The sequence below is a fragment of the Galeopterus variegatus genome, unplaced genomic scaffold, assembly GCF_000696425.1.
Source record: "Galeopterus variegatus unplaced genomic scaffold, G_variegatus-3.0.2 Scaffold132, whole genome shotgun sequence".
NCBI lineage: Eukaryota > Metazoa > Chordata > Mammalia > Dermoptera > Cynocephalidae > Galeopterus > Galeopterus variegatus.
In genome coordinates this window covers 78,256-104,662 of record NW_007726243.1, presented here as the reverse complement: position 1 = coordinate 104,662, position 26,407 = coordinate 78,256, and the positions used below count along the sequence as shown (strand labels likewise).

Here is a 26,407-nt window from a genome sequence, read left to right as displayed (position 1 = left end):
CCCAACACTCACCTTCACTCATGACCCCAGGCCCTTGGCGGTTGCCCTGATGCTTGTGCCCCTTCCCAGCTCCCCTCCAAAACTCTTCACTCAGAAAGGTCTGGTGACAACTAAGTGAAAATTTAGGTTAATGATCATGTCCTTCAGGATTTTTTTTTTTTTAAACATGACTGGTAAGGGGATCTTAACCCTTGACTTGGTGTTGTCAGCACCACGCTCTCCCAAGTGAGCCACGGGCCAGCCCCTTCAGGATTTTTTTAGACCTCATTTTTAATCTTGGGATGAAAGTCTGCTGAGAGAATTACTGTAGACTTGGAGAGGGGAAGTGAAGAGAGAGAACATGAATTATTGTTGTCATACAACATAAGTGACTCATTATTTGCCCTCCTGTATTATTTTTCCCTCTTCAGCCTCCTCACCCTCATGCCCCATTCTTAAGCAAAGCAGCCCTCTGCAAAGTGATTAACCAATAACAGGTTTAGGGTGAAATGAGCCAGGACTCTTATGAACACCTGAGGCAGCTTCTCTTGGCCTCACTTAGGTTCTTCTCAAGTGCTCTCCCACCTGAGGCAGACAGCCAGTGAAGATGAATAAGAAATGTACTTTTAAAGGAAAACGAGTCTTAGCAGAAGCTCTCAAAAGTCCCCAGGTAGACCAAGGGGAAGAAGAGGGGAGAACGTGTGGCTGGAAGAGGGAAACTCCTAGCCCATGGCTATGTGAAACACAGGTGAAAACCCCACTGCAACCGTAGCACGAACAGCTAATGCCAACCCAGTCACCTCCACCGCCTTTAACATGGGAATCACCAAAGCTAGAGAGGCCTCGCTGCTACAGGACAGGTGGCCCTTACTGGATGCTTTCCCCAGAGGTGGGCCATAGGACTGGACTGTGTACAAAGGAGGTGAGGCTGGGCACCACTCGCCCCTTCTGCCAAGATTGTCTCTGGAAAGAATTCGGTTGTTCACTGCTTTCTTGCTATCACAATGTGCTGCCTTCTCTGTTTCCCTGATTGCAAACAATTCACCACTAAAACTGCTTAGCAAGAGGATTTTATATTTCCATCTAACTGATTGGGCATGTGCTTTCTATGCGTTGTTCGTGTTTTAAGTACCAGTTTTGCATTGTATTTACTATTTTGCTCCCTTTTTTGCAAAAACTGATTTTGCTTTGTGTTTTACCTATAAAAAATATGCCTGTTTTTGAAAAGCACCTATTTAGCATACATTTTGTGTGTGTGTTTAAGGTAAATTCTCTGCATTTTAAATCAAATGTTATCACTTGAAAGAAACTTGAAGATCACCAGGGACAGTTTTCTATTTCTCTAGAGAAAGAACATGGAAAGAGAGATGAAGAGAGTTGCCCATAGTCACATAGCTAATTATTGGCAGTCATTAGAATAATGGCTCTAGAAATTAGACGGCTCACCTCCTAAATCAGTGCTTGCACATTGCAGCATGCTTACTCTAACATATGCTCAGCTGTTTTTCCTTCCAATTCTTCTCTCAGGGATTAGGTTCAACACCTCATGAAGAGCTTTTTCTTTCATAGCCCCTGGAAATACTTTCTAAATTTTCTGAAACCTTTCCCTAGCTGAGGCCCAGTCCCTGACAGGGGTGTTTTTAAAGATGAAGTAAGTTGGGCCGGCCGGGTGGCGCACTGCTACAGTGTGCCGCTTGGGAAGCGCGGCAGCGCTCCCGCCGAGGGTTCGGATCCCACATACAGACCGGTTCCCGCTCACTGGCTGAGCGAGGCGCGGGAGCGGCACCGAGGGTTGCGATCCCGTTGCCGGTCCCGGTCCGGTGCGGGTGTGACACTGAGGGTTGCGATCCGTTGCCGGACACGGAAAAAGACAAAAAAATAATAATAATAAAAATAAAAAATAAAAATAAATAAAAAATTAAAAAAATAAAGATGAAGTAAGTGAACTCAGCTAACTCTTAATTCCTCGTGTTTCTGAATAATGCAGAGCAGGAAATGTAGATAGCAACAAATCTGAGTCAGCCCACCTGGATTTTAGTACTGGCTTTGCTAGTAACAAGATGTACAGCAGTCACCTTATCCCTTAGTGCCTTAGTTTTCTCATCTGTAAAATGAGGAGGTTTTTGCCTATATGATTTCATATTTTTAGATGATTAAACATATTTTCCAATATAAAGATATGTTTATTGAAGAAAACTTGAAAATTAGAGATATAAAAAAAATTTTTTTAAATCACCCACCATAATCAATCCATAACTCAGAGATAACCACTGTTTTCTATTTGAAGCATTTCTTGAGTCTTATTTCTGATATTGATCAAAATTGGGGTTAAATAGATGGGTTTAAATTGGGATTAAATAGATGGCTTACCTGTTCTAATATAAAAATCATTTACATTTGGTTTTGGAGTGGTATTTTGTCTTTATCTCTACAACCCCCCAGGCTTCCTCCCCGACACCCAACAATTCCAATTTTCTTTCCCAGGTATCATAACAATGCATTGTTTGTTTTTTACATTATAATCTCATTTGGTCCTCACAGCAATGGAGAAATGTAAACAGGGCTAATATCATTATCCCCATTTGACAGGTGAGGAAACCGAGGCTCAGGGATGTGAAGTGGATTTGCTCTAATTACACAGCCAGAGATGGTCAAGGACAGGGAATTTGAACCCAAGACTATTTGCCAAACACTTGTTATCACACTACTTCCATTTGACCTGAGTTCAGAAAAGCAAATTCCATGTCCACTGGGGGGATGAACAACTTTTGCCGCCTCTTGCCTTTTTGCTGCCAGTACATTCCTGTGAGGAAGGATTGTTTGGCCAAAAAAATTAATTAAAAATTAGGTAGATTGCTATATTTTAAGTAATTATGTACAGTACTGATTCTACTAAATGTATCATTCAATCATCTCTAATGCTTTGGCCCAATTTTCTTTCTCCTGGGCACTGCTATCATCTCAGCCTCCACTGTCTAACTACCTGTGATAAGCCTCGGCATGGCCAGTTCTGACCTCAGGGATGGTTCTGTTATTGTATTTGATTGGATGGATTGTAATCAGCTACCTAAAATCCAATCACAGTAATGAAATCCAATGACTGGAAACTGGGAACTGATCCAGGACTGGTGTGTGATGGAAATATAATATTCTACATAACGGGCTTGGATTATAATTGGTCATTTAAAGACTAATGTTGACTGATTCTGAGTACCAGAACAACATTCAGTCAGTTTTTATGTTGTACTGTTGAATAATTTTGGAATAAAGACATGTAGGTGGCTTGATGCTGGATTGCACTCTGAATCTGACTTCTAAATCTCCAATTAGCTGAAGTTCAGATGATGGCCATGAAGCCCAGACAGACAAAGGGGAGTGGGGAGGAAGTAACATTTATTGAGAGATTTTCATGTAGAATTTAGCCTTTTTCTTGAAGGTAAATCCTCATTAACGTTTGTCTTTGCCTGTAACTACCAAGAAACGAAGAATCAGGGTGAACCAGTCTCCTAATTATCTTTTGTTTAGTGTTGGCTGAGTGACCCTGCTGCACTATAAGACAGCCAGGGGGGAAAGCGCCAACATCAGGAAATTCTGAAAAGGGCCAGAGACAAGCACTCGTCCAGCCTTCCTGGGGTCTTTTCCTTTCTTCTTCCTTACTGTGTACAAACCCCACCACCAGTCTAAGTCACAGCCCCTCCTTTGACTAGGGTTATTTCTTCACTGATAACCAAGAGATTTTTGAGAAAGGCTTTATCTGTGGCCGTTCCCAGGGGTGTCTGTGTTAGAAAAGTTGCTCCTTGAAGAGAAAACCTGTTTCAGACCAAGTAAGTGGGGCATGTGCCTGGGCCACCTGCCAGCTGTCCTCCTCCTCCCTACACACTTACTTCCTACCTCGGACACCGTCAGCTCAATTGCTCAGAGTCACAGGTTCACAGAGGCTGACTGCATCCTGACAAATAAGTTAGGCTCCAGAATTGATGGCTCCTCTCAGCTGATCAAACGTCTTAGTTGCCACCTTGAAGGAGTAAAATAAAGTGAAGGCAGCGGCCGTCACAAATCTTACCCTCAAAGGCCAGGGCTTGCAGCAGAAGCAGCTCAGCCTCACTTCTTCTGAGGAAGGCTGCAGCGTCTCCAAGCTCTGACATATCCATCCTTCTTAAAATGATCCACCAAGAAGAAGGGTTAGGCTGAAAAATGAACTGAAGGGATTCACTCTGCAAAAGATAAGTAGGGGAAAGGAAAAGGTGGAAATGAGGCATCTAAAATGAGAAACCATTCATTATAGATAGACCAAAAAGGCTTACGTTTTCTTTCAACTAACTCTGCCCCTTCTTTCTCTACTATGTCTCAAGTTTATGACAAAATTGAACTTAAGAACATCTGACTCTAGCAGGGCAACTTATCCACTAGGCACAGAAGGCACAGTGTCTAGGGCCCATGATGCTTTTAGGGACACATGAAAATGTTTTATTTTCTTTTAAAATCAGAAGAAAAACATGAATATAGTATTAATGATATATAATAATAAATCTAGCCTGGGTTATATTTGTCTTTATACCAATGCAGTTGTAAAATTTGATTTTAATATTTTGTGTGCATGTGTGTGGAGGAAGGACCTCCCAAAGACAAAAGTGCCCAGGGCCAGTGAACGTCATAGTGCGTCCCTGAACCACAGAGACCTTGGCAGGTGGTAGAATGGGCTAGACTGAGAGCTGTCAAGTCGTGGACACTAGGTCTCTTGATAGGCATGGAGGAGGGGCTTAGCAGAATCTAACTGCATCCAGGTAGACAGAATATTGTAGCCAGAATATGGTGACAAAGGGAGGAAGTTGCTCAGATAAACACTCAGCATTAGAGAGGGAAAAATATATAAAGGAAGTATCCTGGCAAAGATCAGTGTCTAGGAGCAGATGGCTTACAAAAATATAGGCAGACAGGCATTTAGGAAGCTTGGCCGAGGGCAGTAGGAGGGAAGCCAGGCTGGAGGTGACAAGCAGGTGTGGGGGGGAGCAGAGCAGGGGTAAGTAAAGGAGGTCATCAGCTTAAGCAAGGCTGGGTCGCTGGGCAAATTATCGAGGCTAAAGTTATTGAGCATCCACTCTTTACCAAACACTTGACATATTTTATCTTTAATTTTCATACTTTATGAATGATAACAGGAAGGAGAAGAAATGTAAACTTGGCTGTCATGATCCAAAATGAGAGGCCATTCTATTTGGACAAGAATATCTTCCTCTCCATTCAAGCATGCAAGTATTACTACCCCCATTTACAGATGAGAAAGTAGAGAAGGACTTGCTAAGTTTGCTTAGCTTGGGTGCTGCACTAGAGGACTGATCACTGCCATGGTCTACCCACACCAGAATGAACTGTAGTCTTTCTATCTTGCACACGATGGCAATGAACAAACCTAATAAACAAAGGTACATTACTGCACTTAATCCACTCTTTTCTTCCTGGCGGCTTGGGTGGGTACAGTGATACCATTTCTGGGATCTAGTGTAAAGGGGTGTGGTTTAAATCAAAGACTAGTAATGCCTAAAAGTTTGTTTTATCTCTGCCATAAAATAGAAGTGACTTGTAGAAAATCACTTAACCCCTCTAGGTGCAGTTTCCTCACCTATGCAATGGGAGGATTAGTTGCAACGTGCAGGGACATTTACTGAGGTAGAGAGAGGAAAAAAAGAAGGTCCTCGAGAGAAACAACATAAGCAAAGGGACTGAGGATGGCACTTCTCAGAGGAAAAAGAACAAAATTGACTTTTCAGCAGGTGAGCATTCAGATTTAGGATTTACAAATAATTATAATAATCTTAATAACATTATTAGACATTTGAATAGATAAACTGGAGCAAGATAAAGGAAAGCTCTGAAAGTTAGGCAGAGAAAGTTAGAAATAGATGATGGGAAATATAGACTTTTTGGGCAGAGACATGAGGAAAGCAATATTTTAGGAAAATAGCTCTGGCAGCATATTCTGGGTAGATTGGGATAGAGAGAAGCCGTAGCCAGGGAGACAAGTTGTGAATACGTATTTGTGAGAGAATTGCTCTGTATCTTCCTCCTCCCTCTCTATATGTGACTTCCTGGTGGCTTGCACTTGGTAGACAGTAGGGCTCAGGAAGTATATTTGAGATACCAAAAATATCCATAAATACATGTGTGTGTGTGTACAAGTTTCCTGGAAAGATACCTAAGAAATGGGCATCTGTTTGGGGAGTGGGAACAGGAGATGATAGGAGGAAAGAGCTACCTTTCATTTCATTCCATTCTAGTGTGTTTCAATGTGTGCCATGTGCTTACACTTTCGTAATTAACAGATTTTTTAAAAGTAGTTCTTATTATCACATCCAGGGATAGAATGATGCATTTTATGCATCAAGACATAGAGCAAACAGCTGTGTAAATCTCTTTCCAAGTCTGGAGCACTTAGCATATTTAAAGGTATACAATGAACAGAATGTGTAGCAGCAGGCACTAGGTAGTAGGAGACTGCAGGTGCCAGGAGTGGGAAGGACCTGGCAACCAACTGAGGCCAAGAGGATGAGTCACCAGAGCAAGCAAGGATCAGAATCCTCCTTCCTCCTCGGTGTCCTCCAGCATCCATTAACCCCCTAATGTCCTACTGAGCTCTGGGTCCCTTTAGGTTCAAGCTACACACATAGATTTAGAACTTCATAGAATAACACACTTGTCACAGCCCAGTCACATCAACACCTGAAAATAGAAAATGAAATATCCCAAATGCCCAAAGGAAGTAAAAAATTAACCTTGCCAGCAACAGGAACCTGAACATTACCCACGACAGAGAAACATAATGAATACAGAACTAAAGTTAGTTATTTTAGAAGGAAGTTAATCTGTATATGGAGAAGAAATTGTATTTGAGGCTGGTATTTTGGCACATTTTTATCAATGGATTCTGAGACCCATTGTAAATTTCATCTGCTATTGCATATGTTTGAGAGACAGAGGAGAATAGGGAGCAGGGTTGGAACGCTGGGAGGAAGAGAGATGACAGGGCACAAGGGTTGGCTGCTTGTTGTTATATCTCACCTCCAGTGGCTAGTGCTCCTTTTGAACATTTGATTTCAAGTTTGACTTATCCATGCATACTGGAATGATTAGGCTCTGGGGATCACATAGCTATAAGTGTGGTGATCATTTATGATTCATCATCCAAACCTGGACATTTTTTCATACCGGGACACTTTTGAGAGTGAAAGGGGATGCTAGTAATATTTAAACCAGGACAACAGACATAATCTGAGATTGTCCCAAGCCAATAGGGACATATGAACACCCCACTCATAAGAGAACTCATGACTTACATATGGACACCCCACTCATAAGAGAACTCATGACTTGAAATGATAATTTAGAAACCAACAATGAGGGTACAGCTTTTCCATAACTACAAAGTCCAGATTACTTGTGTCCACGATTCACAGAGCAATGAGACGACATCATCACTATCAGAAAATTGTATTCATAGAGAAGCGTTAGATAATGGTGTGTATTACATCATTTAACATGTAATACAGCAAAATAACTCATCCTGTTCAGCTTTAGAGTTCACCTTTTTAGGGACTGAGTGCCATATACCCACCACTCTTCTATTTACATTCACATGATAAAATTTCCAAGTGTATCTTTGTTACCAGTTTGCAAGTTAAAGGCAAAGAGTGGGAAGTCCTTCCATGGAAGAGAGAATTGAGATATGAACTTTTTACTCTGGCTTAGAAAGGAGCATGTTGGTCAAAACCTAGCTAGGATATAATGGGAAATAAGGTAATGCCTGCCAGCTGAGATGTGACACCAGCCTGGGTGACCAACCATTCTTGTTTGCCTGGGATTGAGGTGTTTCCCAGGACTTGGGACTTTCAGTGTGAAAACCAGAAAAGTCCCAGGCAAGCCGGGACAAGTTGGTCACCCTACTTTTAGGTCTAGCACCTGAAGTTATTTTAAGAATACAATCTCTATTTTAGAAATAGCTATTTTTTATTCGGTTGTCTACTCTGTGGTTATCTCCCTCTCTCTCCCCAGGTATTTTTTAAACATCTCTTTGAAAATGCCCATTTATTCTCTCATTCAATATGTATTTATTGCCCATCTATAATTGCCCACACTAGGCCCAGGGGTACAATAGTGGGCAGAATAAATGTACTCTTTGGCCCATTAGAGTAATAGATTTTGGTGGGGATAGGAGTCTCTTTTGTCTTGAATTATGGCTACACTTTAAACAAATTTGTAGAGAGAAATCTTCACACCTGGGCAAGTGGTGGAGCTGGTCACAGCAGCAGAGGTCAGAATGAGAGAGCCCCAGAGGGACAATAGAAGCCAGGGGAAGAGGAAAGCTTGTGCAGCCACTGACTCCCAACTCACCATCCTGAGCAGAAACGTTAGACAGGGTTATGTTTCCTTAGCATGAGAGGCCTTTTCTTCATGTTTCACTCCCTCATCATCCTCTGCCTGCCACTCCCAAGGAAGGGTCCCATCCTTGACCCCCACAGTCTCACAGCATATGAGTAGAACCCCTGGAGTTATTTCTGATCTTCTTTCTCTCTCCTGCCCACATTCAAGTAATCACCAAGTTCTGTTGACTCTATAATTATCTTACCCACTTTTAGCACACACTGTTTAGAGTGGCTACTGAGTCCACATTCTTCTAAGTCCCTGTCCTTGTCCACAGGTACGACCCACAAGCAGCCATGTCTGTAAGCTGACACTGGGTCCTGGTGCAGCTGACTAGACCAGGGGTGAGTACCCAATCCAGTCAGGGACAACCAGGTGTCTTCTTGGAGTATGGATTTGAGACTTATGTGCCACTGTCAGTGTGGGCTCTTTGCTTGAATGGACTGATGCAAATTTGAAGGGTGGTGTGGTCATGTGGTGACACATGCATGCTAATCAGCAAAAGTGTTAATAGAGAGGGAGTCACAGGAGGAGAAGTAGCAATAAGGGACCAAGGAAAGAGAGAAAGAGAGATTACTTGCTTATGTCCCAAATAGATTTCCTGATAATAGTACCTCCTGAGACATAGATTCAGTTCCTGCATTTGGTTTCCATATCTCTCCATAACTTTCCAACAAATTCCCATGTCTCCTCTAACTTTAAATGATCTTGAGTGAGTTTTTATTTGCCATCGAAGTATCATTAACTAACACATTATGTCCCAGTCTTCATCCTAATGCAGGCTTTTATTTCCTAAGATGATGTGGAGATTATATATATATAAAAGTTAGCACATTGTCTGGTGCATAGTAAAATTTCAATCAATGTTAACTACTCTTATTGCTATTCAACAAGCATTTGTGCAGTCTTTGAACACTGTGCTAAATATGTAGGAGGGTAGCTTTGCTTTTTAAATCACTTAGTGAATCTGAGATGTGCAACATTGTAAGGGAGGATGGTACCACAGGGAAGTGAAGAGAGAAATTCACAAAGTGGCAGCTGTAGCTGGGTAGATGGAGGTGAGACAAGGGAATTGTCTACTTGGTTGGTGATCTCACACTCTAGTCCTCTTACTGCTGGCCACAGTAAATCTACCACTCAGCAATCTTATCTCTATTGATCAGAGTTAGACAATAAATTTCTTGCAGAGGGTATACAGAAATCCATACCACCTTGGCATTTTAGTGCCTAAACTGTAAGCAGAAACTCAAACAATACCCATTAAGTAAATTGTTAAAGGAGTTAAATTATTTTTATGTTAGCAAACCCAACGGTTTTTCAAGTTGGTTTCATAATTGATTAGATTCACTTGAGTTCTTCATCAAGGTAGATGATTATGCATGTTTACTTTCAAAGCCTTCCACTGCTGGGAAGTCATGATGCAAGTAATAAGAAAAAATATTAATATTCCTCTGAGTAAACAAACACTAAGCATCTCTTGACAAAGCCTCTTCCATTATTAAAATTGGAGACAAAGTGCCTGAAAATGAGAATGGATTTATCCAGATGTCAACAGAGGAAGGGGAGAATTACCAAGCACTTAAATGATTACAAACAAGCTGGAGCATATGTCTCAAGGCAGTAAAAGAAACACAGTTGAGTTACAAGGCCCAGTGAACACCACAAATCTGGGGAATTGCTGCAAGATGCTCTTAATTAGGGACACTACTGGGTAGACAAATGATGCTGATACCTCCTAGTATTCATGCTGCTGGGATAATCGTGTTACGTGCCTTAACTCAGCAAGGTTTACTCAGTAGAAACCTCCTAAGCACTTAGTCTTTATGCACAAATCTACCACCCCTTAACTAATTACGATACATGCATTCTATTAAACAGGCCTCCATCCCACCCCTCCTCCTTCCTCCTTCTTCCATCACATTTCCTTCCCCTTTCCCTTCTCCCCCTCCCTCCCAACTGTTCTGCAACAACATCCTAGAATGTAAAAAATATTAATAAAATTACATTAAAAAAATTTATCTGCAGTTTAGCTTGCTGTAAAAGCAGGGGCTTTAGGCAGGTTTATCTCCTTTTAAAAGGAATGTTAAAATGTTCAATTGAATTACAAATTCAGAGTGTTGCACAAATTATTGATTATTTGAAGTAATCACTTCAAAGTGTGATTGTTATTGCAACTGTAGGTCTCCAGGCAATACAGTTTCTACATTCCCAGATTCTGCTGCCTCCTACCCTCATTCTCTCCAGCCCACTGCAATTTGGCTTTTCCTCCCATCTCTCTGCAGAAATAGTTCTTTCTAATAATTTCCTATGGGCAAATCCTAATTGGGTACTTTGCAGTCTCTAATCCTACTCTTCTTCTCCGTGGCATTTGATACCCTTTAGCACTCCTGGGTTCCAGAACCCCTTCCTCTGTTCTCTTCCCCCATGGTTCATTCACTGGGCTCTGCAGTGAGCTATCTGCTGTTTATCCAGAGGAAAATCTTCTGATTAAATTCTGAACGCATTCATGTTAGAGTATGTCCTCTTAGGATCTATGGATTAAAAGAACAATAAGATCTCAAAAATTTCCCACTCTAGTGGGCACTGAGATGTAAATCAGTTATTAAAATTCAGTATGATAAATGCTGGGATAAAGTGATGTACAGAGTGATACAGGTCAAGGAGGCATAACCCTCTCACCTCTATTTGTATTTTTAACAAGGATGGTTTACAGCTCAAAGGAAGTAATCTCAAATGTCCCTGAGATGATACCTGCAGAGTCAATGCCAAAACTATTTAATAAAAGCAAATAATAGTTACCATTTTGAGTGTTTATTATATACCACGCACTAGGTTAAGTGTTTTCTTACAATAATAACTCTTTTAACCTCACAGTAGCTCTATGGGGGACATATAGAATGACCCTCATGTGAAAATACTGGGACTCAGAGTGCTAGCAAGTGTTGTGTCTGGCTTTGAATTGAGATACATGAAAGTCATCCTTTTTCCTACTTCTCCCTTCACCTTCCTATCCGATCAATTGCCGCACTCCACAGACTCTACCTAAATCTCACTCAAAACCATCCATCTCTCTCCACTTCCCCTGTAGCACCCCGATCAAGGCCGTCATAATTTCTGTCATGGTTTATTGCTTAACTCTCTTATTTGGTCTCTTGACAGCAGCAAATACAGAATGAAACTCCAAACAGAGGAACACAATCACATTATTGTCCTATTTAAAATCTTTCCGGGCCGGCCCCGTGGCGCACTCGGGAGAGTGCAGCACTGGGAGCGCAGCGACGCTCTCACCTAGGGTTCGGATCCTATATAGGAATGGCCGGTGCGCTCACTGGCTGAGCACCAGTCACGAAAAAGACAAAAAAAAAAAAAAAAAATCTTTCCATCTTTAAGATAAAGTCTAACATATTAACAGAGCCTTTACAGGGGTACTTCATAAAGTTCATGGTTCGTGGAAAAGTGGAATTAAAAGATAATACAAATCTTTCCGTGAACTTTTTGAAGACTCCTTTCAGAGCTCTCCACCCTCTTGCCTGCCTGACGTCCCCACCCCATCTCTCTCGCTGTCTTGTCCCCAGGCAGACCTGGCTGGTATATTACTAGTAGGCTCCAAGAGCACTCTCTGATCTCTGGACAGTCACATGTGATGTGCCCTCTGCCTGGAACACTCAGCCCTGTTCCTCTTCCTCTGGCTAATTCTTAATCATCCTTTGACTATGCTGTAAGTAACATTTCTACAGAAAGTTATTTTCTAGGTTAGTTCTCTCTGCTAGATGCATTCTCAGATCTCTTTACTATTTGTATCATGATAATCTTCATTCTATATTATTATTATTGTTAGTTTAATTGTCCATCTTCCTAACTAAATATAAGCAACCTTAGGGCAGACTAGGTCTGCCACATTCAGAGCTGACCCCAGTCCTTTGCACAGAGTAGGGCCTTGATAAACATTTAGGGAATTAACCGACAAAGCAGAACGATCAGTCTGACTCCTAAGTCTATGCTCTTATGCATGATGCATTCCAGCATAGGAGGGATTATGTCCTTGGTTAGAAAAGTATCTAACCAAGGTGCAACACATCCTTATAAGCAAAAAAGCTGTGGTTAAAAAAGCATCACGAGTTTGGATCCTGATACCGGCAAGCCACCAAAAAAAAAAAAAAAAAAAAAAAGTATCATCACCTCGTTCTCTAATTTGGATGAAAAAATGAAATGAAAATTTAGACCTATGATTCAAAAGGGGCAGGATGAAGATAAAAATCAACTGGTTAACTAATCAAAACTAAACTGGCAGGAAAAGATTTAAATAAGTAGTTATTTTTAAATAAAAGCATTTAAGTCAAGAAATCTAAATTGTATTATCCTAAGATTTTTGAATCCATGGAATTTTAAAATTAAAAGTTCTTTAATATCACCTAGCTCAGTGCTCCATAATCTATAGGTGAGTGTAACAGGGACCAGCAAAAGAAATGACTGGCCCACGTTCGCCACTCGATGACAGTGAAGCCAGGCTGAAAGTGTGGACAGTTTTGAGCAGAGTTTAGAAAAATATACTCACGATAGATCCATAAAGAGGGACTGAAGAAAACTAAGACTGAGGATTGTATTTTTGTGTTTCAGAATTGAAGGCTAATATACCCTCCCATAAAATACTAGTTAACACCACAGTCGATGAGTAAATATTAGCTGGAATGGAACAGTGTCATGATAATATTCTTTAGGGTCAGTGACCCATGGTCTGCATAATAGAGTAACACCTACTGGAGAATTGCTGGTATTATTATTTAACACAAAAGATACGCATTACATATATTTAGTGATTCTTAAAGGTGATGTATAACATAAATCCAAGTTATTATTTGTATTATTCTCATAGTTTTTAAATTTTCTGAACACTATGAATTTAACCCAGGATAATTATATGAGTTTTAACTGAGTATAATTGTAATCGACATCTTCACAGGATAGATATTCGAGGACATGCCATCAGAATCTGTATCCATAGATTAAACCAACCAAGGATCAAGAATATTAGGGGGGAAAAAACCAAAAATAACAATACAATAATAAAAAGTGATACAAATAAAAAACACAGCATAACAACTATTTACACAGCATTTACATTGTATTAGGTATTATAAGTAATCTAGAGATGATTTAAAGTATACTGAGGATGACTATAGGTTAAATGAAAATACCACACCATTTTACTTAAGGAACTTGATCATTCCTGGATATGGGTATCTGAGGGGAGTCCTGAAACTAATTCCCCCTATGGACAACTATACTTACCTAAAATAAAAGTAGAATATTATGTATTCTAGTTCAATTAAATTCAACAAACATTTTTTTAAACATCCAATTAGTGCCCAGAATTGGCAAAATATTTGGGGTACCAGAATAATTAAGACCTAGCTTCTGTTTTCAACATTTAAGTCTAGTAGGGTATAAGATTTGTCAACAGATAGTTTTTGGTATGATAATTACAATAATGGACATACATTCTCCAAGAGATTATAAGAAAAGTAAAATAACTTGTTAAAATTCTTACCTCAGAGTGACTATTTCATTCTATAGATACATTGTCTTTAAAAAAAAGACTTCATTTCATATAATGAATAACCCCCACGGGAAAAATATCAGTAAAATAGCCAATTGTCTTTCATAGCCGCCATTCAATGTGTTGGTAAAAAAGGGAGATAAAAACCTACCTTGGAAAGAGCAAAAGAAATGAGCAGACCAGTGCTGAGTCAAGGCTTTATACACCCTTGTCAAGGTCAACGGTGACACCTCAGTCAATTTTGCCATTGTTTCTAAATTTGTCTGCTGGTTTTTGAGAAGTTGAACCCATGGATCTGGATTTGGCACCCAAAATGTCTCTGAGGCAAGGATGTGAGATGCCAGAAAACTATTCCATTTCTACAACCAAAATCCACAGACTAATTTAACTCATTCCCCAAATGCTTGCTACATAATAGGATTAGACAATATTAATAAGAGAAACAGTAATACCCCTTCTTGTGGCATCAGTTTTGGAGTCTTGGGCTCTAGCATTATCTCTACCAGTGACTTTGAGCAATTAAGTTAAGGATCCTAACATTTTCCATATTGCCAAAATAATAGTTAATAATAGTTATCTACTATTTATTTAGGTCATTCTGGGAATACTAAGAAAAATATTTATTAAGGGTATGCTATGTTCCAAACACTGTTCTAATCTCTTTGTATGTGTGAATTTATTTAAGCCTCATAATGACCTTATATGGTAGGTTTTATTATTTCCACTTTATAAATGAGGAAACAGAAGCAGAGGTGATAAGCTAGTAATTTTTGGAGACAAGATTTGAGCCTAGAATGTTGAGCTTAAAAATCTATTCTTGAAACCATTGTGATATAGCATAATTAGCTCATAATTCTGATAACGTTCTTTAATTTCTTCCCCCCAAAAGTATAATTTTTAAAAGCATTCTGTCTATCCAAGGAAATGCATTGCTCTTTGCCCCTTCCAACATCCAGAAAATTCTCTTTTGCTGAGTCTTTAGTTGAACCAAACAGTTAACTGATTGCAATAAAAGGAGAGACTGGCCAATCAAGGCCCTTGATTTTGAATCACTTTTTCAGGGCTTGAAAGCCTTTTGCAAAATGTGAAAGTGTGTCACTGAAGCAGGCGCTTTCTGAACTATGCTGAAAATAACTTTTGGGAAGTGATATACAAAAGTGAAACTCTTTGAATTATAGGAAACAGCTCGTGCAATTAATGCAATCAGTTCTCACTACTGATTGGCCAGTTCTGCATAGCTATTCCCCCAAACCAATTAACTGACCATTTTCCATTGGGGAAAAGAGAAAATAGTAGAGAAACACTTATACTAGAGCCTATTGCAGCAGTGTTGAGGGCAGAAGTAGGCTAGTAATAAATGCTGAAGCAAGTACTACATAATTTTCACTAATCAGTTTCTACTAAAATGAGCCAATATGGCAGTCTAATTGACATGATATTTGTTGCTTCTTACAGGAATGTGATTTAATTAGAATGGGTAAACTGACAGTCAGCAGCAGCCTCACAGAAATCCCAGGCAATATAAAATTAAGCAAGATAAATATCACCCTGGCTGGCTTTTGGTTTGTAGGAAATGGACATTAAAGCTCTCCATTTGGCCTTTGGGGACTGCAAGCCATTTTCATGTGTGCTTAGGGCCTAAGAAAAAAGGGTGTGTTGTGTCTGGACATTTAAAAAAAGAGTTAATCCAAATAAATCAGACAAAACAGTTTAACTTGCATTTCAAGGAGCTCTGAGAATTCAGAATGTCCAAATGTAGAGGAAACTGACCAGACTGGTTTTCAGAGGGGTTTAGTTTGGAATAAATGAGAGGCAGCTGTTGAAAGTAATAAGCCTGTTTCCATTTCTGAACAGTCAGGAGGACATGCACCTCCTGACTCTGAGGGCAGGTGGTTGGGAACAAGAGGAGGTGTATGTCCACATGTGGGAGCCGCCTGTGGTACCTCCTCAGGAGGAAAGTTCCCAACTGCTGGGGTCACTAAAGCCAGGTGCTCTTCCTTTTCTTAGCATTAACCTCTGTTTGGGGAGAAGGCTTCTGCCCAAACCAGTTTAGCCTCACTGATGAGAACAGGCTTTATGTTTTTGTGAAAAGAAAGACCATCCTTCCCCTATCCCCCCCCCCCAAAAAAAAAATCCCAAAAAAGGTCAGGATCAGAGAGATGCTGATGTGGCTTAGCTGGTATTTGACAGCTGACAAATCTCCAGAGTAGATAGGCGTAGCAGCCCTGGAGATTCTAATTTGGCCTATGATATCATTATTATAACCCCAGGAGTATGAGGCAGAATTACTTCTTCCCTGGGCTGAATAGAGAATGAGGATCCAAACAAGAACTTAATGTAAAGTGAGTAGTGTTTTTTAAAAAATCAGGCAAGATCTAAATTCTATCAGCAATTGCTATATTCAAATAATCAAATCTCGTAGATAATTGACAATAAAAGTAACTATTCCCAATATAGAGCCCCTTCAAAGATTTCTTGTATATCGATGACCACAAATCATTCCACTTAAGATGTAGTTGATAAAGTACTTTAATACACAGAATCAGAAGTGAAATCTGAAATCTTACTATAATAATTGCTAAAGAGAAAGTTTTGCAGCCCTGACTACACAGATGTTACTGAACCAGCTGAGAGCCAGAGAATTGGTGTGATGTTGTTTTGAAATACAATTTATAATAACAGTTATTCTTTCCTGTTCCTAACTTGGATAGAAAGGTCAATACTATAAAAGACGTTGGAGTATATTATGGGATGGAGGGAGGGGAAAAGGGAGACTTCCATATGGATTCATTACAAATTTACAAAAAAGGAAAAAACAGAACTTTCAAATCTTCTCACTTCCAGGGTGCTCATCGTCCTCTCTTCCTGGTTTTATTGGTGTGATTTGAGGATGAGAACATTTGTGAAAGAATTTGAAGTGTGGCTATAAAGTGATAGTTTCATATTTGTTAGAATGTAACATTGCATGCTTCTGTGAAGCAGAATTAATTATTTTGAATGTTTATGATATTCAAATAAGAATGAATTGTAAGACAGTATCTACAGTATATTTAAGAATTATTTGCATTAATAAAAGTCCCAAAGTATCTATCTCTGGGTAGTGGATTATTGATTCTTTTAAAAATTATTTTGGGGCCGGCCCGGTGGCGCACTGCGCTAGTGCGCCGCTTGGGAAGTGCGGCGGCGCTCCCGCCAAGGGTTCGGATCCCACATACAGACCAGTTCCCGCTCACTGGCTGAGCGAGGCGCGGGGGCAATGCCGAGGGTTGCGATCCCGTTGCCGGTCCCGGTCCGGTACGGGGGCGACACTGAGGGTTGCGATCCGTTGCCGGACACGGAAAAAAGAGACAAAAAAAAAAAAAAATTATTTTGTATCTCTATATTTTCTACTCCTCCTAAAATAAACGTGTATTTTTTGTGTGTGATAAAAATTATCTCAAAATAATAAGATGCTTATCAGTTTGTCTGGATATAAATTAGGGCCAGAATTAGGTATATGTCTTTATATACATATGTATATAATGCATACCTATACATATACATATAACATAAAAAATTAGTTTTACATGTAAATAAGTCAAAGATATAAAACTCGGCATGTTTTGGTTTGCCTTTGTCCTTTTGCCACAAGCCATATCAGGTCTTGCACTCTCTGACCCTTCCACTCACATCGTGACTCTTGATTTTACCCGCCCTGCACGTGATCCAGGCTAAGAATTTAGAACGCGTCCTTCAGTATTCTTCTCCGTACTTACATGCTCAGGTAAACACACAAACACATCAAACATTGTTTAACAAAATGTGATCAATTATATGTAAGTCTTTATGTCCTGTTTTTTCTCATTCAATAGATACTCATTAAAAACCTGACAAATCAACTGTTACAATTCTAATTCATTATTTTAATGGCTGTATGATATTCTGTATCATACCATCTGTACCATAATTTATTCAGCAATTCCCCTATTGAAGTTTTCAGGTTTTTTTGCCATTATGAAAAATGTTGCAATCAGCATCTTTCTACATGTGTCATTACTCATGATTTTATTTATCTGGGAAAGTGTCCCAGGAGTGAGAATGTTAGATTGGAGAAAAAAAAATGCATTTAAAATTTTAATAGATATTGCCAGATTGTTTTCCAAAAAGGAGGTAACAGTGAACAGTTTCACCAGTCATGTATGGAAGTACTTTTTTTCCTGCTTTGCTTACAGTAGTAGATGTTCTCATTCTTTTTAACCTTTGGCAGTCTGATGGGTATAAAGTCCAATAGGTATATCATTGTTACTTTAATTTCATTTCCTATTGAAGAATTTGAGCTTCTTCTCAAAAGCTTATCAGTCATTTGGATTGGTTTGAGTTTTTTTCTGCCTGTTTATTTTTCCTATTTTCTATGGGAGTATTTGCTTTTTCTTTTAAATTTGAAATTATTCTTTGTACATTTTGTATCCCGATCCCATGTCTATCATAGTATTAATTTAATTTACCAAATCTAGCATTTGTCTTCTGAATTTGTTTATGGTAACTTTTGTCTTATATTTTCACATTGTTAAATATGTCTATCTTTTCTTTTTATAACTTACAATTTTTTTTCTAGCTTTGGAGGATTATAAATGGTTATATTTAGTCAGTATTTCTTGGTAGTCCTAGTATCAGTTGCCAAGGGTAACAACAACAATAACAAAATTGCCCTTTGCAAGTGGAACAGTTAGGAACAGAAAACCCCCAAATAACAATACTTGAATAAGACAGAAGATAATTTTTCCCATGAAGTCTGGAAGGAGTTAATCCAGGGCTCCTATGTATATCCCAGTGTAAGGGATCAGATTTCGTCTGTCTTCATGATCTACTGTTCAGGGCTTCCATTCACTACATCAACTCATGATTCAAAATTCTGTTAGAGATCCAGTCATTTTGTCCATTTCTAGCCTGGAAGAAAGGAGAAGGAAAAAAAAGGCCATGCCCTTTAAGGATTTTTCCTAGACATTATCTGCCATTTCCATTTACATCACATCAACACGAACTTAATTACATGGCTACACCTAGTTGTAAAGAATGCCTATATTTGCCTGGCCACTAAATAGAAAGACTATAAAACAGTTCTAATTCTAGGCGGCATTGTGCTCATCTTAAAATTGGGGGGTTCAGTACTTTGGAAGATGATGAAAATGAATATTGGGTCACTGCAAGAGAGCGTCAAAACAATAATTAGCTGAGATATTTTGAGACTAATGATTTGGGGGAAAATACACCTTTTATGAAGAATCTATGCTACTCTAAATAGATAAATGATGAATGAATAAATGAATAAATGAACTTGCTTCTATTATTTTTTAGAGTTCATTGAGTTTCCCTAACCTCTGTCTTTCAACAAAATCACTCCCCAATCATCATTATCTTCTATAGCCAAGTGGGCACAGATGTTTTGGTAGATGATGTCTACTCATTTAGAAAATTTCTATCAATCAGAAGTGATCAGTACCACCACATGAAGAAGAGATTTTTTTCCTTCTATCTACTGCTCAGGTTCATCAATTGCTCATCTCACACACTTGATGCTCTGAACAATCCGGAAACATCTTTTGTGAGCCTGATAAAAAGATCAAAGAAAGGATCCCTTGGGAAAAAACATTTTTCATCTAGGAGGGTTAATGCTGCTGGGTGCTTTTTAATGAGTGGCTAGATTCAAAGGAGTAACTTCTGTTTAGATGCTCTCAAGTCTAGACTATTTTTAATAAGATTAACACATTGAAAAGAAATGTAATAAATTTTATCTTTAATATGTAAATATGGGGCAAAGCAGGTGCCATCGTTTATAACGTGGCTTATTATCTGTCTGACTTTTGGAATAAGAGATAAATTTCAAAATATATTTCACAGTATTAAAACTAATGCAGATTTTTTGAGCAACTCAGCTTTTAAAATTTTTAAATAAAATATCTGTTTATTAAAGAAATGGTCTGGAATTAGAATTAAGGGTACGTGGTAGACAAACAAGTGTCTTTTGATTTTATTCTTTGATTATGTTTCGTAGTAAGAAATAAAGAAGAGGAGGAAAGAGATATTGGGTTCTGAGTTGCTTATTTACAATTTCAATATATCTGAAAATTCCTGGATCTGCCATTCAGCAGGACAACTTCTTCCCTCATGGATGAAACTAAATTCAAATGCCTGAGATGGACCAATAAAGCTGGACCTTTTGCAGTGATGCTTCGATAAGCAAACTCTCCATGCAGCACTTTATTAATCAATCCATGCCACCAAAATTATAACTCATGCAAATCTCAGCTACCTGATTTTGCACCTGTGAGGCATATACTTCTACATATAGTTTCCATTAGTATTCACTAAACCAAAAAAAAAAAACGTCAAGTCTGAAATTAATTTTTCGAGTTCCCAGTTTCCCTGTTCTGCTTCCTTTTCTATCTCTGTTCTCTCACTTGTTACATTAATGCCCTCTGATCTTTTTACTTGTTCACAGTCAGTTCAGCTCATGATCTGTTTACGAGCAGCTGGCCCTGTTCCAGTCACAGTGTGAACACCGGAGAATAAGGAAGTTTCCTGCCCTCAGAGAACTCACACTCTAGAACAGAACATCTCAGCCTTGTGTTGTGAGACCTTTTACAAATCACAGTCATGTGTCGCTTAACAACAGGGATTCCTTCTCAGAAATGTGGTGTTAGGCAATTTCATCATTGTGCAAACATCGTAGGGTTTACTCACACAAACCTAGATGGTATAGCCTACTACACACCTAGGCTATATGGTATAGCTATTATAATCTTATCGGACTACTGTCAGATGCGGTCCATTGTTAATCAAAACTTGGTTTCGTGGCACATGACTGTACTTGAAACCGGCCAATAATAATTGTAATGCTGATGTTTTCCAGTGATTTTGATTTTAAAAGTATAAATAAGAATAGATTATTAAATATACATAGATTAACACATATTACTTGCTCTCACTCACATGTTCTCTCCCCAGTGGAATGGCTGACACCTCGTCATAAACTGCAGCCCATCTGATTCTATGCCACAGGCCCTAAACCTTGATTTTAATGAATGTGAGTCATGTACGTGGCTGAAGAAAAAGGTGAGGACCTATGCTCCGGTGGACTTAATTCAGCCAAAAAGAACTGGAAAACAGATCAAGTGCAGTGGGTCAAAATTCATTTACATTTATCTGTAGCTAATTCACCTTCAAGAGCCCTCAACTATGTTCTCATATTTTAGTACTCTTATATCTAACTGTGGAGCTCAAAAAGTTCCCTGCTAACAGTGATTCTTCAAATGTAGTGTGTGTCAGAATTATCTAGAAGGTTTGTTAAAACACAAATTGCTGTGTGCCACTCTCAGAGTTTCTGTTTCAGTAGATCTGGGATGCGGCCTGAGAATTTGCATTCTAACAAACTCCCAGTTGATGTCAATGCTGCTTGCCTGGGGATCTCACTTGGAGAACTACTATGTCAGACTAGAGGAATTTTCTGCAATAGTAAGCAAGTGGGGAGATTCTTTTAAGCCAGAGGGGCTACTGAATGTTCATCAGACCTGCCTACCCAGCCAGCCCTACAGAGCAGCTTCAATTAGCCTTTCTCTGGTGACCTAAATAGTGGCACTCCCCAGCCCTTCTTCATACTACAGGAGAGGCAAAGCTTGCTCCCCATGTGCACAGGTCTACCTGAAAACACCCTTTACTGTGCTTCAATTAGCCTTTCTCTGGTGACCTAAATAGTGGCACTCCCCAGCCCTTCTTCATACTAAAGGAGAGGCAAAGCTTGCTCCCCATGTGCACAGGTCTACCTGAAAACACCCTTTACTGTCTCTCACTGCAAAGGACTGTCAGCTGTACAGAGCTGTTTGAAGAGACAATTTTTATCATAATAGATAGTGATTACCTTTTTTTTCTTTTAAGTATTACCTATCCCGCTCTCAAATAATATCCACAATGCACTTCTACAACTCCTATTTTGTGCTGTGTCTCAGAATTTCTCAATATCTGCACTAGTCAGACAAATTTGGGGTTTGGAAAATATGTCACCATAGATAAATTCTTGTCTTGGCATATCAGAAGAGCATAGAGGTTAAGGGTGGGCTCTGAAGGCAGACTGAATGTGAATTCTGACACCGCTCTTGTCTAACCAGGTGACACTGAGCAAGTTCTTTATTCTCTGTGTGCTGTGGCTTTTCCTTCTATAGTATGCCTATGTCTTAGTCCATTTTAATTGGGCTATAACAAAATACCACAGACTGAGTAATTTATAAAGAACAGAAATGTATTTCTTACACTTCTGGAGGCTGGGAAGCACAAGGTCAAGGGGCTGGCATCTTGCTGGGTCATTCCATGGTGGAAGGTAAAAGAGCAAGGGGAGGGGGACTTACCCTTTTATTTTTAAAAAACCATTCTTGAGATAACAGCATGAATCCATTCACGAGGGCTCAGCCCTCATGGCCTAATCACCTCTGAACAGTCCTACCTCTTAATACTCTTACAATGGCAATTAAATTTCAACCTGAGTTTTGGAGGGAACGAACATTTAAACCATAGCAGGTATTTAAAATTTTAAATAAAATAATGTCTATAAAGTACTCAGAACAGTACCCAGAACAGATATTCAATAAATTGAAAAAATAATTATTATGAAAGAACTGTAATTATATTGGGGGCATATCTGAGTACAATTTCAGTTTCTCACTAATTAAGAATAGCCATACCCTGGCAAGACTAATAGGCAGGCATAAGGTATGAAGGTATGATGAATTTCTTTGGGTATTAAACTTCTTGCAATAGCCTTATTAGTAAAACAGGTTGAGATCACAGACACACTAAAAGATGGATGATGGCTGGATTTTTCTGCACTCAGTCACTGTCATGGGTCTTGAACAATTTGGTAAGAATTTTTGTCCTTAAAAGCAATGACCCAGTTTAAACATGTGTCTCAACTCAATTCAAAAGCACTAAACACCCACTGAGTATGGCAGGAAGATCTAAGTTCCTATGTTACACAGGACTCTCTGTGCTGGGTACTATTATCATCTCCTATTTTTGGGGGGGAATTGAGGCTGGGGGAGGAGAAATGACTGCACGAGGTCACAGTGCAGATATTCAGCAGAACCAGCACTCAAACTCATGCAGTTTGACACCAAATGACAAGCTCTTAACCCTTCTGGCTTCCTATAAAACAGTTCTAATTCTAGGCGGCATTGTGCTCATCTTAAAAGGGAAAAACTAGCCCTAGACTAAACACTGCTCTGATGCTTCCTAGCAAAGCTTAAAAATCCAAATTGAAAGAATCAGTTTCCATGTAACTGAATTGCATCCCAGAACAAAGCTCAAAGATATTTATAGCAATACAAATATATCCAGGATCCAACAAGCTCAAATTCACAATGTCTGGTATCCAATTAAAAATTATCAGGCAGTGCCGAGGGGGGAAAAAATTATCAGGGAGAAAAAGTTACATAGAGTATGATTCCAACTATATGACATCTGAAAAAAAGGCAGAACATGGAGACAGTGAAAATATTAGTGGTTTTCAGGAATTTCAGGGATGAATAGGTGGAACACAGGGATTTTTAGAGCAGTGAAATTTTCTATATGACACTACTATAGTGGTTATATGTCATATACATTTGTCCAAACCCATGGAATGTACAATATCAAGAGTGAACCCTAATGTAAGCAATGGACTATGGATGATGATGATGATGTGTCAATGTAAGTTCATTGTTTACAACAAATATTCCACTCTGGTGGGGATATTATGATGGGGGAGGCTGTGCATGTGTGGGGGCAAGAGGTACACAGGAAATCTCTATACCTCGCTTTCAATTTGCTGTGAGCCTAAAATCACTCTAAAAATATAGTCTTTTAAAAAAATTATCAGACTAAAGATGCAGGAAAATATGGCTTAAAAATGAGAAGAAAAATTAACCAATCAAAACAGACCTAGAACTGACACAGATGATAGAATTAGTAGATAAAGACAGTACAGTAGTTATTATAGCTGTATTCCATATATGCAAGAATCTAGAGGAAATATTGAACATGATAAGTGGAGCACAGAATAGCTACTCTAGATCTCTGCTCTGGCGTTGACCCCAAGATGAGCAAAATCATGGGGTTCAGTGAAGCACAGTTTGAGAATCATTGCTATAGGTTATTGGAAACTATCAAAGACTTTTCAGCAAAATTTGACGTGAAAGTAGTGATATTTTAGGAATATTGACTCTTTAGTGGGATGCAGGATAGAATTGATGGGGAGACCAAAAACAAAATAATTTCAGGCATAGATTAATTGTAATAATACAACAGGGAAATGGGGAGCTTTGGACCTAAAAAAAAATAATGGTGGTGGGAATATGGAGAAAAGAATTTACTATTTTTTAAGTTAATATTTTGTTACTAAGAGCACCTATTAGTGATAGGTGCCCATTTGAAGAACTGAAATTTGGCACCTAGAGTGGTTAAGTAGCACCCACACTCCTACACACCAACACACATCTTATTGGTTCTTTTTCTCTGGAGAACCTTGACTAATATGTCATGTTAAAAAGGATTTCCCACTGTTGATTTCAGAAATACAATAGTACCTCAAGAAAAGATTAAGGGCATATAACACTTGTTATTTAGGAGAAGGCAGGTATTTTAAAAGTCAGAGAATAAAACTTGTGAAGCTGAAAAGTCATGCCCATGTGGACAATGAATTCATCAAAAATAAGTGTATTGTCAAACCAATGTACTGGCTACTGAGGGTGTAGTTCCACCTTATGTTCCAACAATTGGTAACTTTAAACTCTAATGTATTTGGGGATGAATAATGATGAAAATAATTATGATGATAGGATTAAATCAAATAAAGTTTTTCATGGGCAGAAGACTTTTCTATGAGATAAACATGTTTTGTATAAATTGTTCATTATAGACTAAAATTACGTATATTTTGTGACTACTTTCATTTAATTCAGATATGGTAAAACAATAAAACATTTTAAAGAACAATAGAGCTGGCTGATTAGCTCATTTGGGAGAGCATGGTACTAATAAAGAACAATAGAGCTTTTTTTCTGTCTTCTCCTGAGTTTTGAGCAGGGGATACACAAAATGGGCAAGACCAATCTTGATCTGAAAAGAAGACTGCCCTAGCCCTAGAGAAGGTAGCAAAGCAGCAGAAAGAAGTACAGGCAGAAGTACACACCAGAATTTCAGGGAAGTCTGATACAAAGGAAGAACGAGAAAAATAGTACTGAATTTATGCTCAGAAGACCTGATTTCCCCTAATTGTCTATTATTTACTAGCTCTTGGACCCTGCATATTTTATTTAATTCTTCTGAACTTTGGATTCTCTGTAATCAAATTAAATTAGAATACTACCACCATGCTCGCCTGATCATTTTTGATGATCAAACAAGAGAACATATAGAAAGATTAGAGGATAGTTTGTCAAAGGTAAAGTTCTAACAAATATTGGTTATGATGACCATCCAGGTGAAGATGCACTTGCATCCCCAATTAGCAAGGCCTCACAGTACAGGGTAGGGGTGAGACTATGAAGAGGTAGTCATGATTGTATTTCTTGAAAGACATGGGGACTAGGCAAGGGCCAAACCATTGAGGAACTGAGGTTCTGTACATGAAACTAGAATATATGTGGCAGGTCAGAAATCCACTTATTAGGACTTGGTTTTAATTTAGAATTTAGTTAACAGACAAAAAAGCCTAGATAGTGGAATCTGGGCATACAATTAGAGCTGGATCATCAGCAAGTTCAACAGGGTGAAACCATCACCCTGTCTTCCCCTTCAGGGTTTTTTAAATGCCTCCTGATCAAAGCCAGGACTGACCTCAGAATCTTGACTGGAGTTGAATCTACAGATGAAGAGAAACAGTGCATTCCCAGGTTTGAAAAAATAGGCTTATAAATTTGAAGAGCTTTTTGAAAGATTCTTACTTACTATTCATGGGTTACTACCAGAGCATTTCTTGTCATTAATCCAAGGAATCCTGTGAAATGTGTGATCTTTCTCCAGCTGCTGCACAAATGATGGCAGAACTCAGTAACAGAATACTAATGAGATGCCTAGGTTTTTAAAGAAAGCTGAATGATGGTAATCACAAAAGCTCACATCAGAAAACTCCAATTGCATATGATAATAAAACGCCATGTCAGCCATGTCAATTCATTTACCATGAAAATAGAAAATTAGACCAGTCTATTAGAGAGTATGTTATCTTGCAGTAGGTTTTCCTTAGAAGGATACCTGATGAAAGCTCTATCAAATCAATCACACTGAAAACTAAATTAAAATCATTTGGTCTTCCGTAAGTTCAAAAATAAGTGAAGTATTCAATTATTATTAAACCAGAAACTGGTTTAATTTTCTGTCTTAATTTTTATCAAAAAAGTCATGTGGAAAGAAATAGTTTCTTAATTGTGTTTACAAATTGCTTCTAAAGTT

At 38.8% G+C, this 26,407-nt stretch overlaps 1 protein-coding gene across 1 annotated transcript in view; it reads right to left on the bottom strand.

The window, feature by feature from the left end:
- Positions 1-4,130, bottom strand: part of MYH15 (myosin, heavy chain 15) — a 134,015-nt gene extending 129,885 nt beyond the window's left edge. The window contains exon 1 of the mRNA XM_008588775.1: positions 4,038-4,130. Within this exon, the coding sequence (XP_008586997.1) occupies positions 4,038-4,130 (93 nt within the window). The remainder of the gene's footprint in view (positions 1-4,037) is intronic.
- Between the last annotated feature and the right edge of the window lie 22,277 nt (positions 4,131-26,407).